The 27,656-nt window shown below is 37.9% G+C and overlaps 1 protein-coding gene across 3 annotated transcripts in view; it reads left to right on the plus strand.

Annotated features, from left to right (window-relative positions):
- Positions 1-27,656, plus strand: part of TESK2 (testis associated actin remodelling kinase 2) — a 76,848-nt gene that overhangs the window by 6,257 nt on the left and 42,935 nt on the right. For 2 of the 3 annotated variants that reach the window (XM_030953061.1, XM_030953062.1), the window contains exons 2-3: positions 1,439-1,739; positions 18,746-18,867. In XM_030953061.1, the coding sequence (XP_030808921.1) occupies positions 1,521-1,739; positions 18,746-18,867 (341 nt within the window). In that variant the 5' untranslated portion in view covers positions 1,439-1,520. Of the gene's footprint in view, positions 1-1,438; positions 1,740-18,745; positions 18,868-27,656 lie in introns of those variants that run through there. The other variant, XM_030953063.1, reaches the window with a different exon arrangement.

The following is a 27,656-nucleotide window of genomic DNA, read 5'->3' on the forward strand; positions in this document are numbered from 1 at the left end:
CTTATACCCACTGACATCCATTTAGAGAGGTGTTAAGATGTTTGAAATAAACACCCTTCTTTTTTGGAGCGGACAACCTCAAATTAATTCCAGACAGTTCGGCAGAGCTTATTTCTGAAAGCAGTCAAGGACTATGTGTTTGCCTGATGTGTTGGCACAGAGCATCTCTAAAAGATACACTGCATGCAAAACATGGATATAGCAGCACTGCTCTGTTTTCAGAGGACAGCTGCTGTGCCTCTGTTTCTGAGATGCTTTTCAAATGTACTGTATTGTTCAGGTTCTGTACATCTTTGTAAATAGCAGTGTAATTGCCTGCTCTGTAGTTATTTTGCCCACGTTTTTAAAAATTATTTTATTGCTTCCTTCCCTTCCCTGTAGTTTTTCATTCACCCTTGGGGAAAAAAAAAGGTATCCTCTTTGTGACTACTTGCTTTGTTCAGGCTTTGTAGGTGTCACCAAATTGCTGTAAATGAACAGTGAAGTTTGGAGTAGATGAACAACCTCCTAAGTCTAAGATTTAAAGAAAAAAAAATAAAATACCTGTATTTTATCATTAAAATTTTAAAATACCAGTATTAAAATAGCTGTCAAGTTTGCCAGTCCAAGCTGAATTTGATAGGCTCCAGAGTCATCCTGATTACTTCATCATCCTCTTAAAAAGAGAAAAAATTATTAGTCCCCCTCCTTTTTTTGCCTTTTTCTCCTACTTGGCAAATGTAGCTTGTTTCCTATGCTTTTAGTTCAACTGAAATTAATATAGCTTTAAAAAATATTTTTTGAGGAAAATTTGTCTGGCAGGTGGTTGTGAGAATACTGTATAGCAGGGTTGTTGGTGTTTTTATACATTTGGGGGCTAGGTGTTCAGTGGGTATAACTTTGTGTTCCTACCAGGTAAGGAATTGATCTTGGAACACTCATAAATGGAAGCTTTAAAAACAAGTTTTTGATGCTTCAAGTGAATAACTTTCCTTATGCTGATTGAAAATATTTTAAAAAAATTTTTTATAGTTGGAGATCCCTTGTTCACTCCTGAAAGTTAAATAGTTTCTTGCTGTAGCAGTAGATTGGTCGCCAACTGAAGTAGAATAAAGTGTTACATTTTCTGGGTTTCCTCTGGTTCCCTTGCTTGCTGTAGCAACCAGAATTTAAGTAAAAAAAGAAAGGCTTGGAGGAAGGGAATGAAAGTTGTTTGTTACCCGTTAAATTTTGAGTTCCAAGCCTATTTGTCTCAGAATAGTCAGAGCATAGGGTATTTCCATGGACTTAAAGGAAAAGTTCATTAGGTTTCTCTCTTTAGTGTTGATGTTGTGTGGTAGTTTATTTTATTTCTTTGGTTTTTGTGCCTCTGCTTGGATATATCTTCATTCTTTTCTTACTCTCTTAATAGATACCTTCACAACAATGGTAATCTCATTTTTTTTTTTTTTTATTTTAGGATCCAACAAGAGTAGAGAAGACAGCACATTACCTAAGATGTGAGAAGTCCTCCCATAGTGAAATAAAATCTTGTTTTCAAAATGGACCGAAGTAAGCGGAATTCAATAGCAGGATTTCCACCACGCTTGGAGCGCGCTGAAGACTTTGATAGCGGCACTGGAGAAGGGACTGCATCCCAGCTGGGAAGAGTTTGTACCTCTTCATACAGAGCCCTGATAAGTGCCTTTTCCAGACTTACTCGTCTTGATGATTTCACATGTGAGAAAATTGGCTCTGGTTTCTTCTCTGAGGTGTTCAAGGTGTGTATTTAGTTTTTTTTCCTCTCAGTGTTGGTTGCTTCATGTTTGATGATAAGAATGTACAAGGCTGTCAAGCAAAGTACTTTCCGCTGAAGTCAAATGTTAGTCCTTGTATGTGCTTCACTCAAAATGGGTGAGTGATGAAGAACTTTCAGGCTACAAATATTTCTTCAATCACTCTTCCAGCTCTTTTTTTGTCACTTATAATTTATTTGAGGAGTTGCAGAGCTTTTTGGGAGAAAGAAAAAGCTAAAAATAATTGCTTTATTTTTTGACCTCTGCCATGTCTTTTTGAATTCATGTAGTGTTAAACACTGATGGCTGTTGATTCTCCCATATGTAAGTGTAAATGTCTTTAATTTAGCTGGTTTATTGGTTTTGAAGGATAGTACACATTCCTTTGGTAGTTTTTGCCTCACAACACTTAGACGCATGTGTTAAGGAGTTCCATACATGATTGCCGAATTTGGAACCATTTTTTGGAACAGATTTCATTGCACTGAAATTGCAATACAATTAACTGCTCTTCTCTGTTTCTTTTGCTGCTTATGCCACAGTTCTAAGTCCAATAATCAGAGATTGGTTTGAAGTAAATAATATTAATGAGAAAATCTGATGTTATCAGTGGCTTGCTGCTATGAATGTGGGACATGGAAAAGACCTTTTTAAAGCAATTTGTCAAACGCAGTTTTATAGTGCTGGTAGTGTTTCCGCTGCTCTGACTGTTCTGGTAAGGTTTATTATAGAGGAACAGGACGTGGAGTTGTCTTTCAGGCATTGAAAAAATAGTCTATTTCCTTGTTATAGTTCCTGACTTTGCATGGAGTTACCCTTCACATAGTTTTCTGGCATTTGACTGAAATGGAAACAATCGTACAGTATATTATGTCCATTCCATGACAATTAATCTGTTTTTTTATTGAAGTTAAACCAAAACGCTCTTTATCCACTTTTATTGCTGTAAAGAGATACCTGCATTAGAAAATGGAAATTATTTTGATATTGCTTTAATACCCAAAGGCATTGAGATCTCCATGTATATAATTCCTCTTGTGTAAAGGGGAGTCACTCCATGGAATTTTTTTCTGTTTAGCTAGATTATATGAAATTTCAGTTTTCACTAACACAAGTTTTTAATTCTTTCAAATGCTAGACATGAAGAACTTTATTCAGGATGTGTAGGAGACTGGGTGCAGGACATTTCTTTATAAAGCCAGCTTTTGTAACAGTTGGAAACAAGGGTTTGTTTGGTGTTTTTTGTTTGGTTGGTTTTTGTCTTATTTCCCTGTTTAGAAAACTTTTTATAATGCATTTTGTAGCAACTGGTTTTGTGTGGAGACATTTTCTAATGTTAAATGCTTTAAAGTTCTGTATGTTACTGGAATTCATCATTACAGTTTCTATGGTGAAGCTGCTGTGCCATATATAAAGGTACCAATAGGCTTGCGTTGTGTCTAAATAACTAGGAAATAACAGACCTTGGTTTACTTGTGAGAATTTCAGAATTCAGGTGGAGGGGAAAAGGTAGCTAGTAGTAAAGATGAATTTCCAGCATTCATAGTAATTGATTAATTTGAGAATTTGTTGATTGAGAGAAATCCCTGATAACCAGTTTATTTTTATGTACATAAACAAGTCCACTAATTCTTTAAAAGCCTTCCCCTGCTATTCTCCTTTTCAGTGTGCTAAAGTAGACATCCCAAGGAGTTGGATCGAGTTGGTGGCATTATTGTGGGAGTGATGGTGGTAGTCTGAGTATCTGGTGTCTGTTTTCACAGAAACAACCACAGTCCCCCTGCAGGCAGAGACTGAGTGATAAACTCTTTTCTTTTGCATCAGTTTCGACCAGAGCTCTGCAGTTCTGGCACGAAGGGGTGAGGATGCATTACAACTTTATCAGAAATGCAGTTCCAAACTCATTTAAACAGGTTTCTGTTCTGCTGCTTTATCAGCCTGACCACCTCTGTCATTAATCCTGCTGTGCTGATGATCAGATTTCATGTGAGAACCTTGATGTGCTTCCAGTAAAGAGAGCCTCGTGGCTTGACATAGTTAAGTTTCAGTCTGATCTGCAGGCTCACAGCTAAATGATTGAAGTTGAGAAAAATCCAGGATAGTTCTAAACTTACTGTGTAAGTAATTTTACAAGAGCAATGAAGCCGTCCCTTTAAATGATCAAAGGTGTCTCAAAACCCACCACATCTCCAGAGCTTTTTCAGTCATGTACTTGTCTATTGTTTTGTATCATACATTGGGCTCACTCAAGCCATTTAGCAAAGAATGCTTGGACTATTTTAAGGGTTTGAGATTTTTGTTTTGCTATGTAGTTGACAAATTTTTTTCAGTGATTTCTTCCCCTCTATCCTTTTCTGTGGAAACTTCTTTTAAAATATAGTCTGTTGTGGTGGATAAAAGTTACCTTCTCTTAACTTGTGAATAAGAGTATGTTAAAGCTCAGATGTGTGTGTTAATGGTCATATATGCTATAAATGATCTTTTAACATTTCTAGTGCACCTTTATTCACAAACATATTAAAATCTGTGGTTTATTCAGAGTATTAAACTAGTGTTTTGATTTTGTTAGCCATCACTACTAACACTTTGAATTCATGTTTAACTGAATAGCAGATGTTATGGAAACTAGTTTAGAAAAACTGAACTTTGTCAAAATATCAGCAATCTAGTTTGAAGCAGCTGACTGACTAGTGCCTGTTCTTAGTTTCAATGGCAAATGCAGCACCCTGAGGTTTGCTTTTAAGATCAAGCTGGGCAGAGACTGTTTGTATAAATGAACAGCCATGATCCCAAACCCTTAAACTGTTGGGAAAACCAGCTGATGGAGCTGTAAGGAATTGTGGGGGAATCCAAGCATTATACCGAATTGAAATATTATATTTGGAAATAGTTACTATTAATTATAAAATGTGTGTTTGGAACAGCAGTCAGACTAAAATCTAGGGTGATCTTCTATTCACATTTACCTTCAGTTTCAGTACTAAGTATCCAAGTTGCTGTGAATTTCCTTCAGATGTTCTTTTTGTCTCTGCATTCTGTAGCTGAAATTTTGAGAGAGACTGGAAATACTTGTGACATTTCAGTGTTAAAAATTGACTTTTTGCAGTTTATTATTTGTGTACACGTAAAACAGGAGTCATTGATCCAATATAGATTTGTACAAGGTCAGGTATAAATACAAAGAGAGGGCATCATACTTTTGGATGTCTTAACAAGATGGGTCGTGGCAAAAGGATCGGTATCCTCAAGGTGTTTGTCCTGTATGTGCTTATACTGTGAGGCCTCCTATTTGAATACTCTAGAGTGATGGTCCCCAATTCATTTATTAGTTGTTAGTCTTTATTTGTGTGGTCAAATTAATGTTCTCTGACTTTCGAAAGCGCTGCCTGATCAGGAAAGGTGTGCCTGTCCAAATACGTACCTTGTACCTGAGGCTGGGATCCTGTTTCCAGTATTTATTTAATGTCTTCAGGGTGTTTAGAGATAAGCAGCATCCAACTGTCTAATGTGAAAGAAGAAACTAGGCTGCAGTTGTGCTACAGGTACTGTGAAGAACACATATATCATTCTTTTTCCCAAGTATTTGTAATGCTCTTAGGATAAAACTGGTAGTTCTGTCACCTGTAAACAGACAAATAATAAATGATACTAGATAGTGTATAATTTATGATATTGTGTGTCATGGGCACATTGTCATGGTGGTGGGCTTGATCTCTGGAACATCTTGTTCTAGGCTGTGGGAGGTTTAAGAGATATTACTGATCTGGATTTTCCAAAGTGACTCAATGGAAAGGTTTTTTTTGTACTTTATGACTTCGTTACCATTCAGATTAACATTTCTCTGTGTTTGTCTGTGATTTTGCAGGCCTTGAGGAGTCAAGTGCAGAAATGTTTAATGTCACTTTCTTCTGTTGCCTCTGACCTAGGTTTGACAGGGCTTAACTAGAATAACAGTGCAGAGTAGGAACAGAACAGTAGAGTAAGTTGGGATTAACTCATGAGATTTCAGACCCAAAAGTTGTGAGAGGTCTCTTGACCAAAAAAAAAAAAACTATCTGTCTTGCTGGGCATGAATATCTGTATGATGTTATACTTTGCCTATAATGTCTTATAGTTGGACTCTATGTCTAAAAATAAAGGCATTGTGAACTTCTCAAACAGTTAAGGCTTGGAAGAGCTACTGGATCATCTACACGCACTGCCACATTTCCTAAGGTCTTTGAATTTTACCAGTAACTGGAACTTTGTCTGGGGGATATATTGACTCCACATACAGCACAGGTATACCTCCCTTGCTGTTTTTAAATTCAGTTCTGAATTGGAGATCTCAAAGACAATACCATGCCCTAGTTTTCTCAACAATAGCATGTAAAAACCATCCTTCAGCTTTGTGTCACACTCTTATAATGGACATCACTTGTTGCTCTCATGGCACACAAGTACCTTATGTTTAATGGGTGTGGACCTCCTGTTCTGTAGCCTTCAATCCTTGTTTGCAATGAAGATTTGCATTTGGGTATGTTGAATTTTGCTCAGATAGATTTAAGATGTGACGTGGCCTTCACTTGTTGGTGAAATAACGTGAACAGGGTAATGGTCCAAATGTAAAAGTTTCAGATCGTTCTGAGTGGCAGCTTCCATCAGGAGGAAGGCAAGGTAGAACGCTGAGGTAGAGGAGACCTCGCTTGATTCTTGAGGAGACTCCCCTGTCCTACACATAGATATGACAAACCAGGCTATCTTCACCTGGCCCTGGCCAGTCTGTAACATGTTGTAGTCAGTTGTGGCACAGAGTCAGATGCCTTACAGAAGTCTATGTATGTTGCTATTGCAAAACATGGATACATTTTGCTTAATCAATCTTATTACCGAAATTGAAAATTAATGTAAATCTAGGCAAGGATATTATGAGAATTACTACAGTATCCTTAGCTAAGCCAGGCATAAGCATTTCTGCTCTGTTCTTGGCAGCTGCTTTTGGCTTGTCCTTTAAACTTCCATCATAAAAGATTCTACAGCCTCCTTTGGTGTATCCAGGTTATAATTTATTATTTTTAAATGATCCTTTTATAGATAGAACCTCCCAGTTTGAGTTGTTTCTACAGCTGGTCCTTCCTATTTGCTTATTGACTCTACTAGCAACTCATTACTGACTGAGGTTTCCATTTTCCTGTGGCATTTAGTCAGAAGAGTAACATGTCTGTGAGTGTGTGGAAGGAGGGAAGCAGATATTTGAGTAGTTATAAAAATGAGCATGCAGGGAAGAAGGGTATGCCAGTTCATATTAAAAGGAGAATATTACTACAAATAGGACATGGAAAAAGTACAGGAAAAAAGGCAAGGGACATGCTGCTTGGTTTTCAGCCCACACTCAGCAAAATCCCAGTGCAGAAGGTGTTGGAAAGTGTCAGAGTTTGCAGACAACGTTTTCCTGGACTGGAATCTTTATTAACTTGTATTTTATCAGATAAACAGGCACTGCAATATTTGAGCTGTCAAAGTGTTTTAAATCTAAATGTGAGTCTGTGCATTATTGCTGGTCTTTGCAGGATGGCCCTTCACCTGCTTGAGCTGGAAGGGGAGAAGCTCCTGGAAAAGGGATGGTACAAATTTATTGAGGAATTGAGAAAGCATCTGGAAGAATTGCTTTCCATCATTGATAAATGCATTCCTCATACCTTCTCTATCTACAGTGATTGATTGTCACTTTGTCTTAAGGAACAAAATAGTAACACTGTCAATTTAGAAATATGAAACCCAACAAAAGCATCTTTCTGTGTAACATGTAGATTTTCTGGTATTCAGGTTAAAAGTACTCAGAGAGCAGCATTGATAATGTAAAATTTCACTGGAGATCTCAACTCTTTCTCATGCCTTTTCTTTGTCCTTATGGCTTCAGTTTCAAAATTCTCTCACTTTTTCATGTGTTGTTTTGAACATTTGGTGGAAGGTTTGTACTGGGAAAGAATCTTATTTGCCTCTGGAATTAGCAGCCTGATCGGAGGCCTGAATGTGTCTGAGCACTGAAGTGTTTTTCAAAAACTTTGTAAAACATTAGAGATGAGATCACACAGTATCCATGATATTTGTGATACTATTTGATAGGCTTAAAAGATACTTCATTTTAATTATTCTATTAAGTATTAACTTTCAAGTTTTGGGTTTTAAGTACTTTTTCAACGTTGGATATTTGACTTTAGAAAAGTTGGAGAACACAAGTTGTTAACTTGGTGTTAACACATGAGGACAAAGAAACAATAAAACCTGCTTCAATAACTAGAGAAGTGATTCAGTGGATGACTTTAGTCTTAAGGTGTTTGCTGTATAAAAGTTTTCATTACAGTGTATAAACAGACTTACAATAAGGAAATAGTTATTTGAAGGTGCTATTCAGTGCAATGACAAAGGTCTGATAAAGCCCAAAGGCTAAAAGCTGTAATAAGAATTGGACTTATTTTAAAAAAGCGTCTGTAGGATGTACCTTACCAACCAAAATTTTTCTCTTTCTTGTTACTTTATTAGTGATATTTGTGGCCATCTTTATTATTTGTTTAGAATGTTCTTGATTAAGTTTGGTAAAGTGTTGAGGAAGTTTTAGCTTTCAGCAGTACAATACCACCAAATTTGGAAAGTCATCGTCTAGACAATAGGATTTTTTTTTAACTGACGTGTGGTTTTTTTTCCTCTTGAGACTGCTGTAGCCACATCAAGTGAAATGAGATACTTCAAGGTCTGCTTATGACAAATAGTGGCAGAAGCCATCTTTTTAGGGTGGAAAAGGAGTAGGGAATGAGTAAGTGGATTATCCTACGTTTTGGCTTTGCAGATATAATATTTGATCTTTTAGGCATGGGGAATACGCTCTGTGACTGAAAAGTGACCCCCATTTGACCAAGGCCTATCTTCCCTCACTCAGGTGTAGAGCCATTGTTCTTGTCCCTGCCCTTCCCGTGTGATATGATGCCAGTTAGAAAAACAGACAGCAACTCTTTTTGTCCATCTATACCTTTTGGCCTAGGTTTTTATAGGATTGAATTTTAAGCTGAAAATCTTTTCCTTTTGACTAGTGAAGGAAACTCACCTTGCTCAAGGTGACGGAAGTAAGGTATTGGAGGCTAAAGGTCTCTTCTGTGAAGTTATGGTGCTGAAACAAGCTACTAATTGTTTGGGAATACAGTCGCAGTATTATGTAATCTAGCCAAGGAGGCTAGAATAATCCTGAAACTTCACTTCAAACTCTGGGGGTTTTATTAGAGAGGTGATTCTGATCTGTTTCTTTCTATTCTGGTTCTTGTCAGGAGTAGGAAGCAGCACCATTGTGGAACTGAGGGATAAATGCAGAACTCTTGTGAGTTTGATTTTTCTCACACTGATGTGTGAAGTATCAATCCTTTGGAGCCCTTCCTCCAACTGCTAAGATGGTTTTTATGGTAACCACTTACCCAGACAGTTGTCTTCCTCTTGCTAAGGTTTGTTTTTCTTTTGCCATTGAGGTGCCAAGCTGCTGTCATCCTAGTCCTTGTCACTTAATTAGCAAATGCTTTTACGGGGCATAGGCTACAGGGAGAAGTACTAATAAATAGGCTGTGCTCCAACAGATCATGAATATAGGAATTGAAAACCTCATCTGTGTTGTTAGTCTTTATGGATTGTACCATCGGGGCAAAATACTCACTTCCTCCCCACTTAGCAATTCTGAATTTTAATGACATTTGCATATGTTTAAGTGTGGAGCACCTTTACTTTTAGCAGAATTAAAAATGCTTTGAAATACAAGGTAGAATGGAGAGCTAACTCATACTTGCTATCTGAAACAAGTTCTGGTTTTTATTAATTTATTTTCTGGGTAGAAGTCTTAAGATATGCATGTTATAATCATCTTAAAACATCAGCTGAGGAAACACTGGGATTGAAGGAGAACCGGGCTGCAGATTTAATGAAAGCCTTGTCTTTAGTGGTGTTGTTGAAATATTTTAAGAAAATTTCCAAAACTATACTTCCATAATGCTTCTTCCTACAGTCCTGCTTGGCATCACTACAGTCAAGTCTAGAACTCTATTGAGTAACACAAATTAAAACAGGGTGAAACAGTTCTTACACTATGTTTCACTTTCTCTGATTGTGTCAGACAGCTTTTCTGTTGAAGAAAGAAATGTTTAGAAAATATGATAGAACTACCCTGAAATGAACAATTTGTTTGAAGACTAAAAAGGCAGAATAAAAATCACTGAAACAAACTTGATGTTAAAGAATTCTGTCAGAAAAAAAAGGAACATCGTTTAATGTAAAATTGTCCATTTTGAAAGGGATTTTTTACCTGCTTGAAAACCCGGCCTCTCCTCAGCCTTGCTGAAGAGCTGATACATGGCATGTCCGAGGTAAGTCTTTGTTGTCCTCACAAATAGAAAGAGTGCTCACAAATTCTGTCAACAGTAAGAAAGACACTGATACTGTAACAAGTACCCTGCAATTGGAGATAACCCCCATTTGGATTTGTGTTTAGCACAGTGACTGCTGTAGTTCAGAGTCCTTTGGGCCTTTGATTTCCTCCTGTCGGAAAAGTGCCAATCTGGGTATCATTGTGCAGTTTTCCCAGGGCAAAACAGGTGGCAAGATTCCCTTGGCACTGAAATGTTTGTGTGCTTTTTTGTCTTGTTTTCCATAATAATTTCTCAAGCACGGTTAAATGAGATCTGTTTAGTTTTCTCTTCTGGATGGAGATGTGCTGGGTTGGCAGCTCTGGGATTTTCTGTGTTTTGCCAGCTGGCAAACATGCACATTTGTGTAAGCTCATTCATAGCTGATACTGAGAGACAGGTGCTGATTTACTGTTCTTCAAATAACTGTGCTGGCATATGTCCAGTGTTAACATGACTGCGCCTAGAGAACAAGAGTGCATCACTTAAAAGCTTTGTGAGATACCTCTGAGGCACCTCTCTGGACTCTTATTTACTGGGATTGGCACCAGGGGACAGTTAAATATATTTCAGTGGTGGATTTCATTACCTGTGCCTGGGGAGTGACTGTGATGTTAATGCATACAAATGCACGTGTTACTGCCTAATATGAAATGTAAAAATGAAAACTGCAAATTACTATTGGTGGCACTAACAAAATAGAGATGCTTACAGTCAGATCCATAGGGAATGCTTCTCCATAGCTCCTTAGCAGCCATTGGAAGTGAATCATTGGAACTTCTTCCCAATAGATGCTGAGGCCCTATCCAAAGTGTAGGAACAACTTCTCCCATCCATGTGCTTCCTGTGTCGGGGAGTTGCCACAGCTGCTGTCCCTCACTGAGGCTGGCACTGCCTGGGGTGCTCTGGGGTGGCTGCAGGGCCCTTTGCACTGGTAGCAGCTCTGCAAGGTGGGGGCCCTGTGTTTGATGGTCTGGTGGCATTAGGGGTTGAGGAGAGGACAGAGCTCTGAAACATCGGCTGGAGTGATCGATACCGAGACAGCGTTGCTTTGTTAACTAATCCGGAGCTGACAATGTGTCTCACACTGACTCACTGCTGCTGCTTTGTACCGTTCACATCAGCTGCCTGCAGTTAAGTCCTGCAAATCCAATTCCTGTGCTTCCTAGCCTTCACAGGCCATGAGGAGACATAAGAAATTGCATGGCATATTTAATTAGCTGCTTGTCTAAGAACCTAACTCTCAAGAAGAGCAGTTTCATGAAGGCTTAAATAACAAGAAATTACTTAGATTTTTTTTCTTTTGACTGTAACCTGAAAGTTATTAACTGTATCAGTTTATAAAAGCTGAAGTATCTTCAAGTAAGCAAAATGTGGCCTCTTCCTGCTCTCTGCTCTCTTTTTATTTGTGGTTGTGATCAAATTCTAAGTGCTGTGATTATGATAGCAATAGTTGTATGTCGGTGGGCTCCCTTCTGAAAGGTGAGATGGACTTCCTTACTTATGCGTGGTAATGCTTATTTGAAAGATTTAGAAAGGAAATCTAAGGAAATTATTTCTGCCCCAAACAGAACTTTCAAGGCTCCCATAAAGTTTTGAAAAGAAACCCCACAAATGTGTTTGAATACCAATGATGACATTATTGGTGTAGTGAGGTGACTGTGTACTCACTGCCAGATTGTTCATATACTGTAAAAGTTAGAAGCTCCAATTTCTGTATCAGGAAAACTCAGTCCAAAGTATCGATTTCTTCAAAAGCATCTGCAGATTATGTAAGTATCATTATCTTTTATACAGGATAAACCCATAGTAACATGGGAAATATTTAACCATAAGTATTAAAAATTAAATGGGAAAATAGGAACACAGATATGGTATCTGATTATATATTGTCCTTGGATGTTACAGCAGTCATTTGCAGATGTCAATCTTCCAGTTTTCTGGCAGGTAGATAGTATCACCTCAATTTTATAGACCAGTTAGGTAACAAAAGAAAGGGAGTAGCATGCTCAGGGCTGCTCAGTGAGCTGAAGATAGCTAACATTGAAAATTGGGAATAAGCTCTCAGTTATGGACTTCAAACTCATTATTTCTTTTTCTTTCCTGACTATAATATTACTCAGGTATAAAGTACATGGCTGAGCTGTTTACTGAGGCTGTGGTAAAGCAGTGCTCACCCAGTGTCCGTGTTCCATGTCCTGGATTGCAGAGGAAAGTTTATATGGTTACATTCTGCTGAACTGGCTACAAAATCAGTCAACTTCTCCACCCTGGACTGTGCCTGTTTATTTCTAATCTCAAACTGTGGAACAATAGTCCTCTGATGAATTTGTGCTTTCTCTCAAAATAAGACTGTAGTCTCTTTTTGCCTTTATGGCTTGATTGAGATCAAGTTAATGGCAGAGGCAGAGATATGTGCACAGATTCCTATCAATAAATGGTTTGTTTAAAATAAAAGGGTTCTCTCTTTTGGGCTCTGGTTCTAGATTACAGTGGGCAATGAAGAAAAACAAAATACAAAAGAAAAATTTAGGGTTTTTTGGCACACAAGTGGATTTACAAAGTATCAATGGTACTGCTGTATTACTGATTAGAAATTCACTTTAGTTTGGAAAAATAATTGGATAATTTGACCGTAGGTGTGGAATATTCTCTAGGAAGTTAATATATTTCTTTGCTGAATTGGTGGTGCTGGAAGTTACTAAAGTTATCAAATTAGGACCTTTGTTTGACTAATACTGAGCTTTTGTACTAAAGGGAAAATGGTAAAGACTCCAGGTTTTTCTGTGTATTTCTCTCAACTCTTTTTAGCATTAGAAATTAGTAGAATCAATTACTGGCAGCCTTTTGAAAGGTTTTGGGGTTTGTTTTGTGCCTAGTTTCTGTAGATCTTCTGAACCTGTGCTAAAGCTCTTGTAGCACATGCTGACTAGTTTTGTTTGGCAAAGTTTTGTTACATTTGGCGTGTCTCTCTTCTTGCTGCAAGAAGTTGTAGTATAGTGACATTCTGTATTACTGCTCTGAAAACAGCCACAACCCATCTGACTCTCTGGCATCAACATAGCAGCTTACTTTTATCTGAACTGGGCTATTTCTTTTAGCTTCCAATTGTCATTGTCATTTTCCTAGTGATATGAAATTTTTGATTTGATACAGGTGTCATTGCTATGAGTGTGTGTATCTGACAGTGGGTACATTTTAATGTTAATAAAAACATTTCAGATTACAGTCTTATAAGCACTATGATCTGAGCTGAAGAGCAGGTTTATCTTTGCTGAAGGGAGCTTTTCCAATCAACCATAGAGTTAAGGCATTCTTCTTGCACATTCGTCCTTGAGGTGTGAATATACATCCCTGTAAGTGTGATGACTTGGTGGCTTGACTGTGGGACTTGGATAAAATACAGCTGACCCTGTGTTTTTAAAAAATATTTCTTCTGCTGTCACAGCAAGGAAGTAGTCTGTGTTTTGAGAGAAGTTTTGTATCAGAGCCAAATTGCTGGTGTGCTTCCTTGTGAAAGACTTTTTTCCTGTCATTTGGTAGGCACTCTTATGATGAAGCCTTTTCTCTCTGATTACTGCTTCATCTCACGTGCCTCATAAGCTTTATTGTTAACTCAGTCAAAATTAAACTTTGTAAAACATTTAGTGCAAATGGCCTAGAATGGTAGCTAAGGGAATGTCTTCATCTCTTGTCATCAAAGAGAAAATATTTGTAAATCAAATGAAGACAGAGAAGCAAATGCAAGGAGGGTGAAATATTTGGACCAGAGGGGACTGCTTTAAAAATGGTACTTTGGATACATGGTAGCAAAGGTGAAGGTGAAATGGCCAGATGAAGACCAAAGTGTGTGAAAGAATGAACAAAAAATTGGTGTGTGTGCTAGAGCAGCAATATGATTTTATGGAGTAGGCTGTATAAGTAAAGATCTGTAAATGTATTTAAGCAGTGAGGCTGGATGCCAGAAGGAGGGGAAGGTAAGGAAAAACTGGAAAACAGTTAAATGTTAAGTTTTGGAAGAGAACTGTGACAAAATACTTCCAGCTATATAATTATGATTTGGAAAATAATGAAAATGCAGTGAAAAACTAGGAGCACAGCTGAAAGCTGTGTTGGCAGATTTACAATATCAGTATTAGGAAATGTTCTTCAGATGTTTATTCCAGGGCCACCTGGAAAGGTACAGTGAATACAGATCAAAAGGGCCTTGTGAAAGATGAAATCAGGCTAGATTTCAGCTATTGCTTAAAAATACCTCCCCTTTAGTCCAGCAGAAAGTGGAAGTAATATAAATGTTTGGATTTTCAGAGAACTCTGACAGACATATATGATGTAATAGATAAATAATAATCTAAATTATATTTAATTTTTTTAACAATGAAGAACTTTACAGCTAAGTAGCAAGCTGAACATTGAACCCACCAATTTTTGCACGATAATCGTCATGGACTTTATATAGTGATACTTCCCTGGAATGTGAGCCCTGCTGAATCACTGTTATGAGATTTCCTTTAAATGCATCACTATTTCTTTACCTGTATCCATGACTTCCTCTATTTCCCACTTTCTTCTGAAGAACGGGGTAAGGATCAGAACATGGTCTAATGTGAGCAGAACCACACAGGTAACCATAGCCAGGTCTATGTCCAAAGTGCTTTGATCCTAGGAGAATCAGAGTGCAAAGGGACAGTTTAACAGTCAGCAATAAAACAGGGAGGCAATATCTGGTTACTGTGACCTTGGAGATGGAGTCACACACATAGGTAAGCAGACTGAGAAGCTGGAAGCGTGAGCAAAGCAGCTGTAGGATTGTCAGAATGTTTCTAAGCAGAGAGCCATGATCCAGACATTGCTGAAAGGTTATTTGGTCTGATATGCAAGGAGCCATAATTAATAATAATGTCAACAGCTTTGAAAGCTTCACAGCAGCCTGCAAGTTGCATCAGTGAGAGGTTTGAATTGCATGAGTGAATCCCTGTTTATGTTGAGTATACAGGCATATGCCTGAGGCAAACTGCCTTGTAAACAAATGTTAAATTGGATCAGCAGTATTGCCAAAATATTTACTAATTTTCCTTCTGGAGTCAGGTGGTTGAAGCATGACTTCCATGCTTTTATAGCACAGAGGTGGCCTGAAAGGAGAAGGATTAAAACAAAATAGTTTGCAGGGCTTTGGCAAGGCATGCCAGGAGAGACACAAATTTTGTCTAGGGTATGACTGATGGGTAAGTAGGCATGGAGGGCAGAGCTGACAGCTCCTTCCATGTTGATAATTCAGTTTGACTGAGACCTTAAAGACAGAACCTGTCAGTTCCTTGTTGTCAATTTGTTCTTGCCATAGAAATGCTATTTGCCAGTTGTGCTTCAGAGGAGAGAACATGGGTCGTCTTAGGTGTATTCCAGGTGATTAGCACTGTGCTCCATAATTTATAAACTGATAATTGATTTTATTCATAATATTGAGTATTGTCCTCTTGAGACAGATGCCCTCTCACCTCCAGTTCTGCTTCTTCCTCCTTGCTTAAAGGATGACTAACAAGAGGAAGAGTCCCCTTTTTACCCCCTCTCCCTTGGTTTGGTTAGGAATTTTGCTGTTCTGTCAGATCTTGTAGAAATACATCCTCCGACATCTGACGAATATACAGAACTTCAAATAAAATTGCTGGTGTTACCTTACTGTGTCCTTTAAGTGAAACAAAACATAGTGCAATGTTGGGTACTATTTAGAGACCAGATAATTGGACAGACTCTGCTGCTCTATGTGTAAGAAAGTCGAGAAATTTCCAAGCATGGGAAAAGTGATTTTATAAAACAAAAGAAAAGCCTACTGACCTTGCCACCAAACCTTGTTCAGTCTGTCAAGACGGGAAAGACTGCAGGATAGCCTAAAAGAGAGGATGGAAAGCTTTATCTTTGCAAAAGTAATTCCATTTTCTCTGGATGTGCAGTTAGTGCTGTGGACAGTCAGACCTTTGAGAAGCACTTGTTGACCACTTCTTGTTGCGTATCAGACCTAAATATCTAAGAAGCATGCAGGATGCACTGACCCAAAAAGTTACCCACCTTCTTTTCTGAGGTTTCCTTAGCTTAAGAAAAGCAGTCTGAACAAGGAAAAAGGTCCTGTGATAAATTCTACTTTTACTTCAGAGTTGAGGCAAAAGAGCAGGAAATTTTGGCATGAAACTGAATGAATTATAGAAATGGGCAAGAAATTAAGAGGTAGCTGGCAGAGTTAATGAGAAGGCAAATACTGTTTAAGACCACATTCCATCTGAGTTCCTGATCACCTTCTACCTGTATTCATTCCCTTTTGGCAGACCTTGAAGCTTCTGTGTTGGTGGAAAGCTCATTTCTGAGGAAATTCTGTTGAGAGCATCTCAGACTGTAGGAATTAAGTTAGTTCAAATTCTTTCCCTGAAAACCCCAAATTACTCCACCACAACAGCCAAGATTCCTAACCTTTGTCTCAGAGGAAGTGTGTTGATTAGCTGCTGCTGTGTATAGGTTCAAAGGGTAGTCCTTTTTTCTTTATTTAAATTTACATTGTTGAAGTTTTCTAAGTCTATGAAAACATTATAAACTTTTCCCCCCAACCCAAGGTATTACTTCTAGTAAAACTAAGGTATAACTAAAATATGTTTTAAAAGTCTCTGTGTAGACATTGACCTGTCCAACTTAGTTTGTTCATTCAAATTGGCTGGGTAAAATTAAAAATTAATGAAAGTACACAACTGACACAAGAAACCTAGCAAGTAACAATAAACCTCATCAACTTAACATGCAATCATCCTGCTTAAAACCAATAAGCATGCCAAACAGGCAAGACAGGTTGTGTTGAGAATGATTCTAGGTTATCTTGTTGTAATGCATTAAAGCTGTAGTTTGACCAGTTTTATTTTAAAACCAATATTACCACAGAAAGGAGCAGTGCCATGCTTGTGAACTTGCTGTTGGTTTCTACTCAGCGCTGGTTTCTGTATCCTTCTCCACCCCCTTTCCCTGATCCTTCTTGCTCTGGGATTACTGGGTGACTGTAGGTGAGGCATTTGAGGAGCTCATGTACATAAGCAGGGGGGAAGCAGGAGGAAGAGCATCTGAGGGCTTTTTTTCTACTCAGTGCCTCAATGTTGTTTACCACACTCACCTGGGATGTTTCCAGTGCTACCCTATACCTGAAACTAGGACAGCAAGAGGCAACTTAGAAGTGTTAAACCAGACACACACCTGAAACATGACACCCTTTCCTCCCTGTACATCCCTGTGCTGAATTCATGGGCTTTGTGTCTAGATGAGATGTTTAGCTGAAACATGTCCCTTCTTTTTGCACATAGTGGTGTGCAAATAAAACTTGAAAATAGGTATCACTTGCTGCCTCAGAGCTGCCAGGGAGAGAGCCTTACCTTCAAAACCATACCCCATTTTCTTCTTGCATCTGCTTATCATGGATTCAGGTTTTCTTTCTGTAATTAACATATCACAGCTAAAGGAGCCTCGTACTGGAAAAGATGAACAGTCTTCTAGAATAAAAGCAGACAGGCTGCTGTTGTTTAAAATGTAGGTAGTTTGTATGTACCTAAGTCATAATGTTGATTTCAGTTTTAAATTAGAAAGCTGATGAGTCTTGAATTCCTGGAACACAGACCTTCCTAAGCTAATCTCCATAACATGAATGAATTTGCCATGAGGGTTAATTCAGTGTTTTGAGAAATACATGTTTTCTATTTATGAGCTGTAGGTACTGTTGTAGGAAGAAAATGGGAACATAATTTCCATGAATACTACCAGTATGCGTGTGGGAATGCCCAACTGCAAGGAAATTCAAAGGCTTGGTAAGCCTTTCACTACTTTCACTGTTGTGACAGCTCCTTTCTAATAGTAGCACACATCTACATAACACTTGACAGATGAGCTAATTTGAGTAGCAAGTTAGAAATGGCCACAGCCCTGCATTTCTGCCTGGGGAGAGTCACGCTGAACAAGGTGCTGGTGCTGTGCAGTTGCCAGAGAAATCCTCTCTTTCCTGCTGATGCTGTACAGCCACTACTGCCACCCTGGGTGAGGTGATCTCCTGTGCAGGAGCCTCTCTGCTTTGCAGCAGGGGTTGGCAGGAATGCTTTCAGTCCCCTGGATCATAGTCTGTTTTCAGAAGTAAACACTGAGTATCTCCAAAATCTGCCTGTAGCTGTAAGCAACAGGTCCTTGTATAACACATTCTGTGAACAATGACAGCAACATCTGCAGGGGGAAAAAGAGGATATGAAAATAAGTTTCATAGGTCTTGGAGTGGGAAACTTTGTGTACAAGCAGATGCCTTCCTTCACTTGTTCTGAGGAGCTGATAGTTGGGGATTTTTCAACTTCTCAAGCTTTCTTTCATCATGAGTTGCAAGAGAAGAGCAAATGCCATTTCACATTTGCATAGTATGCTTTTAGAAAGTCGTCTCTGTGATAAAGGCTGCAGAAATTGGTGTATGGATCACTTTTGTCATGAAGAATCTCTACATTGCACTACAACAATACTGGTTCTTCAGTCTTTCATTTCATATCCTTACCATTTTTTGCTTCTATCCAATAGGTAAGGCACAGAACTTCAGACCAGGTAATGGCTTTGAAGATGAACACACTGAACAGCAACAGAGCAAACATGCTGAAAGAGGTTCAACTTATGAATAGACTGTCACATCCGAACATCTTAAGGTACACTGGCTTTTTTCTGAAACATCTAGAGATAGGTTGTCCTTAGTAGGGCTCTCCTCTTTCCAATTTTTGTTTAGTTATTTTTTGTTGTAGATTTATCTGTTCTGAATGTGTTAGGATCAATGGCTAATTTAATAGATGAATGGGAGGAAGAAGAAGACTTAAGAGAAAAAAACCCAAACATGGACATAATTTTGGTATCTGGAGTTTGCCAGTAATGAGTAACTTATGTCAGAGCAAAACAGGTGCTCATGTTTTAAATTTCTGATGAATCAATAAAGTGATATGAAGAGTGAAATTTGGCTTCTTTTTGTGAATTTAAGCTATTGCAAATTTAACTCTATTCAACTAACTTACTGTTACTAATCTTAAAATTAAACAATGCAGAATGCCATAGCTGTTCCCTAGTCTTAGGTCTGCTTCTTAGTTTTTGGGATTTTCTTATTGCAGTATTGCAAGCTGGGATAAAAAGGACTGAAGAAAAGAAGCTAGAGGTGAACTAATCTAATTTATATGCTCCTGGAAGGAAAAGGGTAGTTCTTGCTTTGCATTAGATTACTGCATGCAAATCCAAAATGTTCCAAGGTGTATCTTGTTATTCCTTAAGCCATTTTAGTCTTGGTTTCTCTTCTATGGTGATGTGACAAGCAATTAACATAATTGGCTGAAGCCATAACGTTATGAAATTTGAAGATGTGATGACAGTGCACCAAATGACCAGTTCTCCTAAGCTGCTGTTGCACACCTGGGATCCATTTCTGATCTCAGTTCTTTCTGAAATTTTTGGAGACACAGTGAACTCTGTTACTTAATTTCCTTTTCTTCACCATTCTGTTACATAGTACAGACATAATACTGATTCCTAAAATCCTTTATAACCGATTTTTCTGATCCTTGAAATCCTATCTCAGTCTTCATCAGCTGATTTGTATCAATATTATCCTGTGTGTTTCCTTCAGTATTTATGAGGACACATGTCAGAAGCAATTGAAATATCTGTAAGGAGCATTCAATTTTTCCATGTCTATTTTCTATTATTCTTTTTCTTAAAACCTCAAAAACCTGTGAATTTAAAGAATTCTTACTCTTTGTAAACTGTGCTGGTTTTATCATAATATATTTATTCAAGTGTTGTAGTGATCTATCCCAGTTCCTAGTCCATTTTCTCTGCTCCAAGGTGAGGTGCATTCCCAGCAACTCCTCCTTCTGTTTGTGTGTTGTTGTTCTTATTTTTTTAATTTAAATTATGTTATCTATCAGGTTATTTAGATTTCAGGATCATTAATTGTGTCTTTTATTGATTCCCTACATTTTTTTCCTTCATTTCCTTTTTTTCTAAATCCTTTGATAAGCAGCATATGACCCTGGGACTGATAAAGCTGCTTTTTTAATAAGGTTTGTGGAAAGAGTAACTTTCCAAAGTAAAATTGGCGTTGTCAGAATCATCAACTCAGTACACTTCATCAGTTTCTTTATCAACTTTGTGTAGTTGGTAAATCTTATTAAAAAAAAAATCTAGCTCTACAGCTCTGTTCAAAATCAATAATTTAATTTGGGTTGGGATGAGGGAAAGTAGAAAAGGGATATATTGACAGGCCAAAAGCATTCAGTTGTACCCAAATATAACCCTGACTTCCCTTGAATGGGATTACAGAGGTGTTGCTGAGAATAAAAAATATTGTGCTCAGTCCTGAGTGACTCCTGAAATTTAGGTGTCTTGTGAAGTAAAAGAGATCATATTTGTGATGTACGGGTCCCCTCTGGCTTTGGAGCCTATGAATAATTTGAAATCAGCAGTGTTACACAGATGGTCCTGAAGGAAGAACAATAATGTATTGATTTATGTATGAAGCAGAGAAGGAATTTCATTTGTTCTTCCAGTTATTACACAGGATTGGCAGAGAAATGTTTTGTGCTCAAGTAAGCAGGTATGAGTGAATACATCAGAAATAAATTACTTAAATAGAAATGGTCTATCTTTGCACAGGTTGTTTAGAAGAATAAACTGCATTTGATTTATGAATAGCTTGATTTGAGGCTTCTTCAAAAAAAGCAGGCTCTGGTAAAATACTGTCTTTTTCTTATCTGTTAGGTAAGTCCCCTTGCTACAGGGAGCAGAGTTATTCCTACAGGAAATCCAAATGAGAAAACAGTTTTAGTTGGTTTTTTACTGAATTATAATACATAGTAAAAACTACTACTTTTCTGTGTAGGAGATAACTTGATGGTTTTATATGTTAATTATGTGCCATTTAAGTTTTTGTCTAAATTTTACTGCAGTGTTTTCAATTTCTTTATGTCTGGGAGAAGATTTTGCCCCTCTTAAATTTTACCTGCCTGTCTGTCTGTATATACTTTTATATAAACACACACATGCAAGCCTCTCTATTTAGATTTCATAGATGCGTAAATCATTAGTGCTTCTGCTAGTCTTGTGAAACAGCTGTTTCCCACTTTAGAAACACAAAAATAATTAATGCTAATTTGCACTTAAAGTGGTGAGAGGTTGTGTTGCTTGTTTGACAACATTGTGCTGTCAGATAAGAGCAGCTGAGTTGTATTGCTGAGGAGTTTTTAGGAAATGTTCTACAGCAACCTGTTCCCACTGAAACATTTTCTGGGATTATTTTTGGAAATTTTAAGATTGTATTAGTATTTAAAGGGAGCATCCTCTTCAAAGAAGTTCTAATATATAACTTTTCCTGGGGCTATGAACTATCTCAGTTTGCTGTTAAATATTTTCTTCACCTAATTTCTTTCCTTTGAAGTTCTTCTATGTTCATGAGTAAGGTGTTTTGTCACTAGCATCAAGTTCACTTCTCTATTGATTAGCCTCTGGAGCTCTTCCACATGCCTTGAAGGTGTCCTCTGATTTTTACATAATACATCTCTGAGCTTCTTCATCTCCTCTGAGCTCTGGGGCTGCCTACTGTTAACTTCCACTGTAAACAAGTTTCTTTCCTTCCTGTTGCTAGCCAGTATGGATAGTAATGAGTTCTTAGGCCGAAATGTTGAGATCATATTGTGCAGTGGTTAATTGAACCAGGTGAGGGCTGCAAGGTGCTCTGCCATCAAATGGCTTGTCAAATTATGGAACTGGGTAAATACTGGCTTCACAGCCTCCACAATCTGCTCTCAAACTATCTAAACGTGTAGGATAGCAAGTTAATGTTTTAGAAAGTGAAAGTCAGATCCAGCAATGAGGCATTTATTTTAGTACACTAAAACCTTCCTTAAGTTGGGAGTGTGGTTGTGTTTTTGAACATCCTGATGAGTAATACCTCAGATTTGTTATTAAATCAGTGTTTTTGTCCAAGAGCTCTTCTGTAGTTTATATACTTAAGTGTTATGGAAAGAAGAGGTTCTTCTTCCTTGGAGTGCATTTGGTAGCCCAGGATCATCATTATCCTTTGGGTAATTAAAAAACCCATCCCTTTGCCTGTGCTCTAAAATATATAGGAGCTTTTTACAAGCTGTCAATTCCCATGTGCCCACAGCTAGCTTCAAGATGTTAACGTGGAGATTTTGGTATTTTTGCTGTTTATTGTACTGATGTGACTAATAATATTGCTGACTATTTGAAATTGCTTTTCCTTCTGTGCTGTCCATGTAAACTCCTTTTCAGAGTTACAGATGCTTTTTGAGGTTCTAGTCCAGACTCTGGTCACTCTTCTGAAGTGTGAGTTTGTCAGTAGTTGCTGACTTCCTTCGATTCCTGAGCTCAGTAGAGATTACCTAAAGGTGCATCTATGTTTTTACCTTACTGATGCTTTTGCACATCTTGAGGAGTTGGAATTGGGTCAAGATGTTTCAGCTTCTCTTGGTGAGTTTCAGTTTTACTTGATGAAGTACTGATCTGGGTATTTAGGCTTTAAAAGCAACAGGCTTTATTTGCCATGGAGTAAAAGGCTAACTTTAAATCTCCACAGTCATTTCAGTATTTCTGCAGTCAGCTTCTGCTCTTCGCCAGCCATATAGATCCATCTTGATTAGAAGAGAGATGTAAGTGAAGACTTTAGTTTTCACTTACCAAGTCCCCAGTAAGTCTACCGTCCCCATGGTAGGATCATAAAGATTCCAGTGGTCAAATATATGTGTCTATGTAAGCTTCTAATGTATTTTCCATGAAGAAAATGAGAGGCTGCCCTCTATTAGAGGATTTATTTTGGCAAAAAATAGAACTTCTTTTTCAGTCTGTTAAGGATATTTTAGAATAGAAGACTGATGCAGCTACACAGGCATGATGGTAAAAAATTGGGGATTTGGGAGGTTTTTTTTTTTGTCTGCCTTCCTCTTGTTTTCTATTTCAGCTAGCAGATGTGATTCTAGAGGCGCAGAGTAGGTGTTAACTACAATGTAGTAGCTTTTTGTTCAGTCACTGTCTGGTGTTTATAACAAACTATGTATGAGACCTGCTTATCTTTTTGGTTTGCTGATTTTTCCCCAGATTGGGGACATTTTAGGAGTGGACAGGGCAGAAGCAGACAAATGGTGTTCAAGGAGTGCTTTCTTTGTTTCAGCCATCAACCTCATCTCCTGTCTCCATCTCACTCCTGCATACAAGTTAAACATGGAGAATTAAAATGGCTTTTCTTCCTCTTATCTACATTTCTTCCTGCCTTGGCTGTGGGATGTGCTGGTTTTATCACATCTTCCCTCAGACAGATGGTGAGAGGAGGTGTGGAAAAGTGAGCTGAGGTTGGGGTTTGTACTGTGTGATGTTTACTATAGCCACTGTAATACAAGTTAGCTGATACATGGCGAGACTGTAATTGCTGGGGTTAGGGAAAACAGGGGTTTGGAGCATTTTTCCACTTCTTTATTAGTTTGTGTCCTGCTTAAAGGGCAGTGCTGTTCAAGGGTTGGGTTAGATCAAGTACCATGGTTATGAAAGGTCTGCTGTATGCTTGCAGATGTGCTCTACCGTTTTGTTACTTTCCTGAATGCTGATGTGCTGCTGTAGTCATGAGTTTTCACCCAAATCAAAGTAAGAAAATTGGTCTGGAAAGGAGTCAAGAAATCTCCATCCTTGTGTCCTGAGCTTGGGAGCCTTCAGTCTACAGCCTGAGAGACTTGATAGCTTTTTTTTTTTTTTGGTAATATCTTACAGATGTGTTTTTCTCATACAAATGAAGTGGTGTGCTACCAATGATTCTCCATCTCTTGTGCTGTCTCTTAAATTGGCGTATCTTCAATTTTGAGGTAGAATTTCAGTCTTTAATATCACTATTGTTTGCATGAAAAAGTATTTCTTTATTTGCTCTGTACCTTGGGGACTTAATTTAAAACATTCTGTACACAGAAAGTCTTAGCTCATGTCTTAAGCATTCTCGTGAGAGCACTTGGAGGTATTGCTGCGTGTTTGGCTGTGAGCATGCAGGCAGATTGACTCATTGATTAAATCCACCTTCTTGTGTGTGCAGCACACAAATAAGCACACTGTGTGCATATTCCATGCACTCCCTTCAAGAAGAATTTTATTTCATCCCCTTTGAGACAAATCTATCACTCTGGGAACACAATACCAGGGATTTCTTTTTGTGTTTAGTTTTATCCTTTCAAACCTTCCTTTTGGTAAAATTGCTTGTGATGGACTTTGTTACAATAGCCAGAAGGATGGATTTTGTCTTTTAACATCCTTTGTCCTGTACTGAACAGTGCTTTAACAGGAAAGAAAACTGCTTTTTCTTCTCTTTGTGTAACGTGGTTATCAAAAAGGAGTATTTTAGAAAAACAATGTACAAGGCAGCAGAAGAGAGGCTGTATGTGTTGTGTATAGTATGTTACAGAAATTATAGATTAAATGCCTTACCTCTTCTAGAATCAAGATGCAAGTGTAGAAAACTTAAAATACATTTTTAATCTAGCACCATGGTTCCTACACCATTAAGGAGGGCCTTAATGCAGACTTAATATTTTTATTTGCCCTCTTCCTTCTCCAAATCAGTGCAATGAATAAAGCATGTGTCTTTTCTGACCTTTTGTCTCTGTTACTGAGCCTGTACTAGAGGCTTTTCCATTGGTGTGCTTGGTTTGTTTTGTTTAATGTTATCAAAGTGCTGAATTTTCTCATACAAGCAGTAAATTTTTGAGGGCATCAATTTCTTTTGTTGAACTGTAGCTGCCCCAGGTTTATCCACAGAGCAGGAATGTGTCCCAGTGAAGTTCTTTTAACTGGAAGCATGTGTTCAGTGTCTGGATATCCACAGAGGCTATATGATCTGGATATTAGTTTTGCTTGATAAATTAGGGCAAAGATTTCAGACTGAAGCTACAGTGTTTCGTCTCCCCTTTTTTGTCCAGGATTTTCTCCCTTGCTATCTGACCGAATTGCAAGTGGTTTGTGTAACCACTGTGAAGGACTAAGAAATATCCAGACTTCTCTTGGTTTTCTTTAGGAGGACAGGTTTTCCAGATTGATTGTTTATAAAATGAGATTTCCAACATGTGTATAGATTGCTGACATTTGTTAGAAAGCATTTGGTAGTGGAAATGTGCTGCACTGTGTTTAGTTGGGTGGACTGAAGTATCGTCCTTTCTATTTGCAGCTTCTAGGAAAACTTTTCCAACCAGATTTTGGAAGTGTTTCAGCTTGCTGATAAGGCCAGATACACTGTCTTGAAAGTAAACTTCCTAAAATCTGCAAATGATCTCCTGTTTTGTGGATGATTGGCCTACTGGAGCTCTTTCCAGCTAGAAATGCTTATAGGAAGTGTAACCTTTGGCTGACAAGACATTCTGCTGAAGTTCACCTACAAGCAAATTTTGGCTCAGGAGACAGTGTGTCTGGCCAACAGGAATAATCTCAGCTGTGCTGGACCAGCATGTCAGCTTCCTATCCACACAGCTTGGAATCTCATCTGGGGCAATCTCAGAAACTGAAACCATGTTAAATCTTGCTTGGTAATTGTATTTCCCAGTAGCAGCTTTTAGTGGAAATCCTTTCCAACAATGTCTTGTAGCAGTTCTTGGCTTAACCAAGTGGCTTATTATTGCAAGATAAAACAGCTAAGCAGAAGCTTTCCAGAAATTTGGATTGCTAGAGATCTGTTCTATCAATCTATTTTCCAGAGCCTGAAAACTGAGATTCATTCACGCAAAGTTTAAATGGCTTCAGTATGTTGCTTGTAAGCTCATTAATTCTGTCTTTATCAGTGTATTTGGTTTCTCTTTTCCTGAGTAATAGTTTCTAAATATGTGGGGTTTATAAATGTTTCTTTGTCCAGCTTTTTTTTCCATGAGATCATGATATGGAGCTTTGTTTTTTGATTTTTGATTCTTAGTAGAAATCTTAAGCATGTGAGAATTTTTAAACTCTTACTCTTGGTGACTTGATTCAATGTGTCTTTGCTGCCTTAAGCATAGGTTCACAAAGGTAATGAATATGTTTCTATTGAGACTTCCCTTGACCAAAACAGATGAAAACATTATTATTTTAAATTACTTAATCTCAGTTTTTGTTGAATGAAAATATTGCCATAGCAGGTTAACTTTGTGCAATTGATAGAGAAGATAGTACTTTGGAATGTTGTCTTCTAGAGAAAGTAATATATTGGAATTATGTACTTTCCATTTTTGCTTGTGAATAAAGCTATTAACACCATGCCTGATAGCTCTGGAGCCTTTCAGAATGAACTAAGAAATAGATTTATGCTCTGTAGAAGTCTGGGTTTCTTCATCTCAGGAAGTTTAATTTGTCACTTTCTTTACAAAATTATTCATATGTTGATTGCTGTATGAAGTGAAACTCAGAACAAGCAATGCTTTGGGTATGTGCTACATCTAAAAGAAGCTTCCCTTTCTCCTGAGGGCTTGATCATGCCCTGTGATTCTACATTAAACAAGAGGAATTGGATTTTCAGTGTCTCTCAAAATTCCTGTATTCAGGGAGTATTGTTTGAGCGTTTGAGGTGAGAGCAGGCAGTAGAAATTCTAATTCAAGTCTTGCTGCTTCTTGGGTTACAAAAACAGATTTCCACAGCTCAGATTATGCAAAGGACCTTACCTATATTACTTTGCTTTGGCTGCTTGTAATTTACCAGTCAGCTGTTAGACAAGAGAACAGTGAGGATCATTCATTTCTTCAAAAGCAGCTTAGGTGAACTAGCACTACATGTCTTGCATAATTTTGTGTTTAAATTCAGAAGTGTTTCAGGATATAAAAGGTCCTTTTCCTTTGAGTTGTTGTCTGCAAGATTCCCATCACATTTAATGAGACCATACATGTCTACCTCTTACTTGCAAAATGGAAATTTCTGAACATTATGGAAATGATAGACAACTTGGTTTTGCTTGCTGAGACCAAAATCTAAATGCTAAAACTGAGAATTAGTAATGCATAAAGAATGAACACTTGAACTGTGCAGGGATGGCTCTAAAGTGTTTAAAATTTCAGCTTTACTGAACTTTCTCGTGGGAGATGTTTACTAGTAGCATTAATTTACATTTTGTCACTTTTAAGTTCAGCTTGTATAGTGGTAAAAATGAGCTTTCAGTTGTTTATGGCACATTCTGTTGCTTTCCAGAGAAACCAAGGGTGGCAATCATTGCTATTAACAGCAGGAGTCTGAAAATTGTGCAATTGTGTAGGTAACACTTGTGGAATGTGTGAATACTGGATACTACTGAAACTTGCTTCTATCCAAGTATTGGAAAGAGGAGTTTGGGGAGGGGAAGTATGCATTGCACATGTGCCCTCATATTCCTGAGTGGTTAAGAATGGGATAGGACGAAACATCTTTATGCTTAAACAGCAAAATGCAAAGGGAAGTAATTTTCTGTTTATGCAG

This window comes from Camarhynchus parvulus, chromosome 8 (assembly GCF_901933205.1).
Source record: "Camarhynchus parvulus chromosome 8, STF_HiC, whole genome shotgun sequence".
Classification (NCBI taxonomy): Eukaryota; Metazoa; Chordata; class Aves; order Passeriformes; family Thraupidae; genus Camarhynchus; species Camarhynchus parvulus.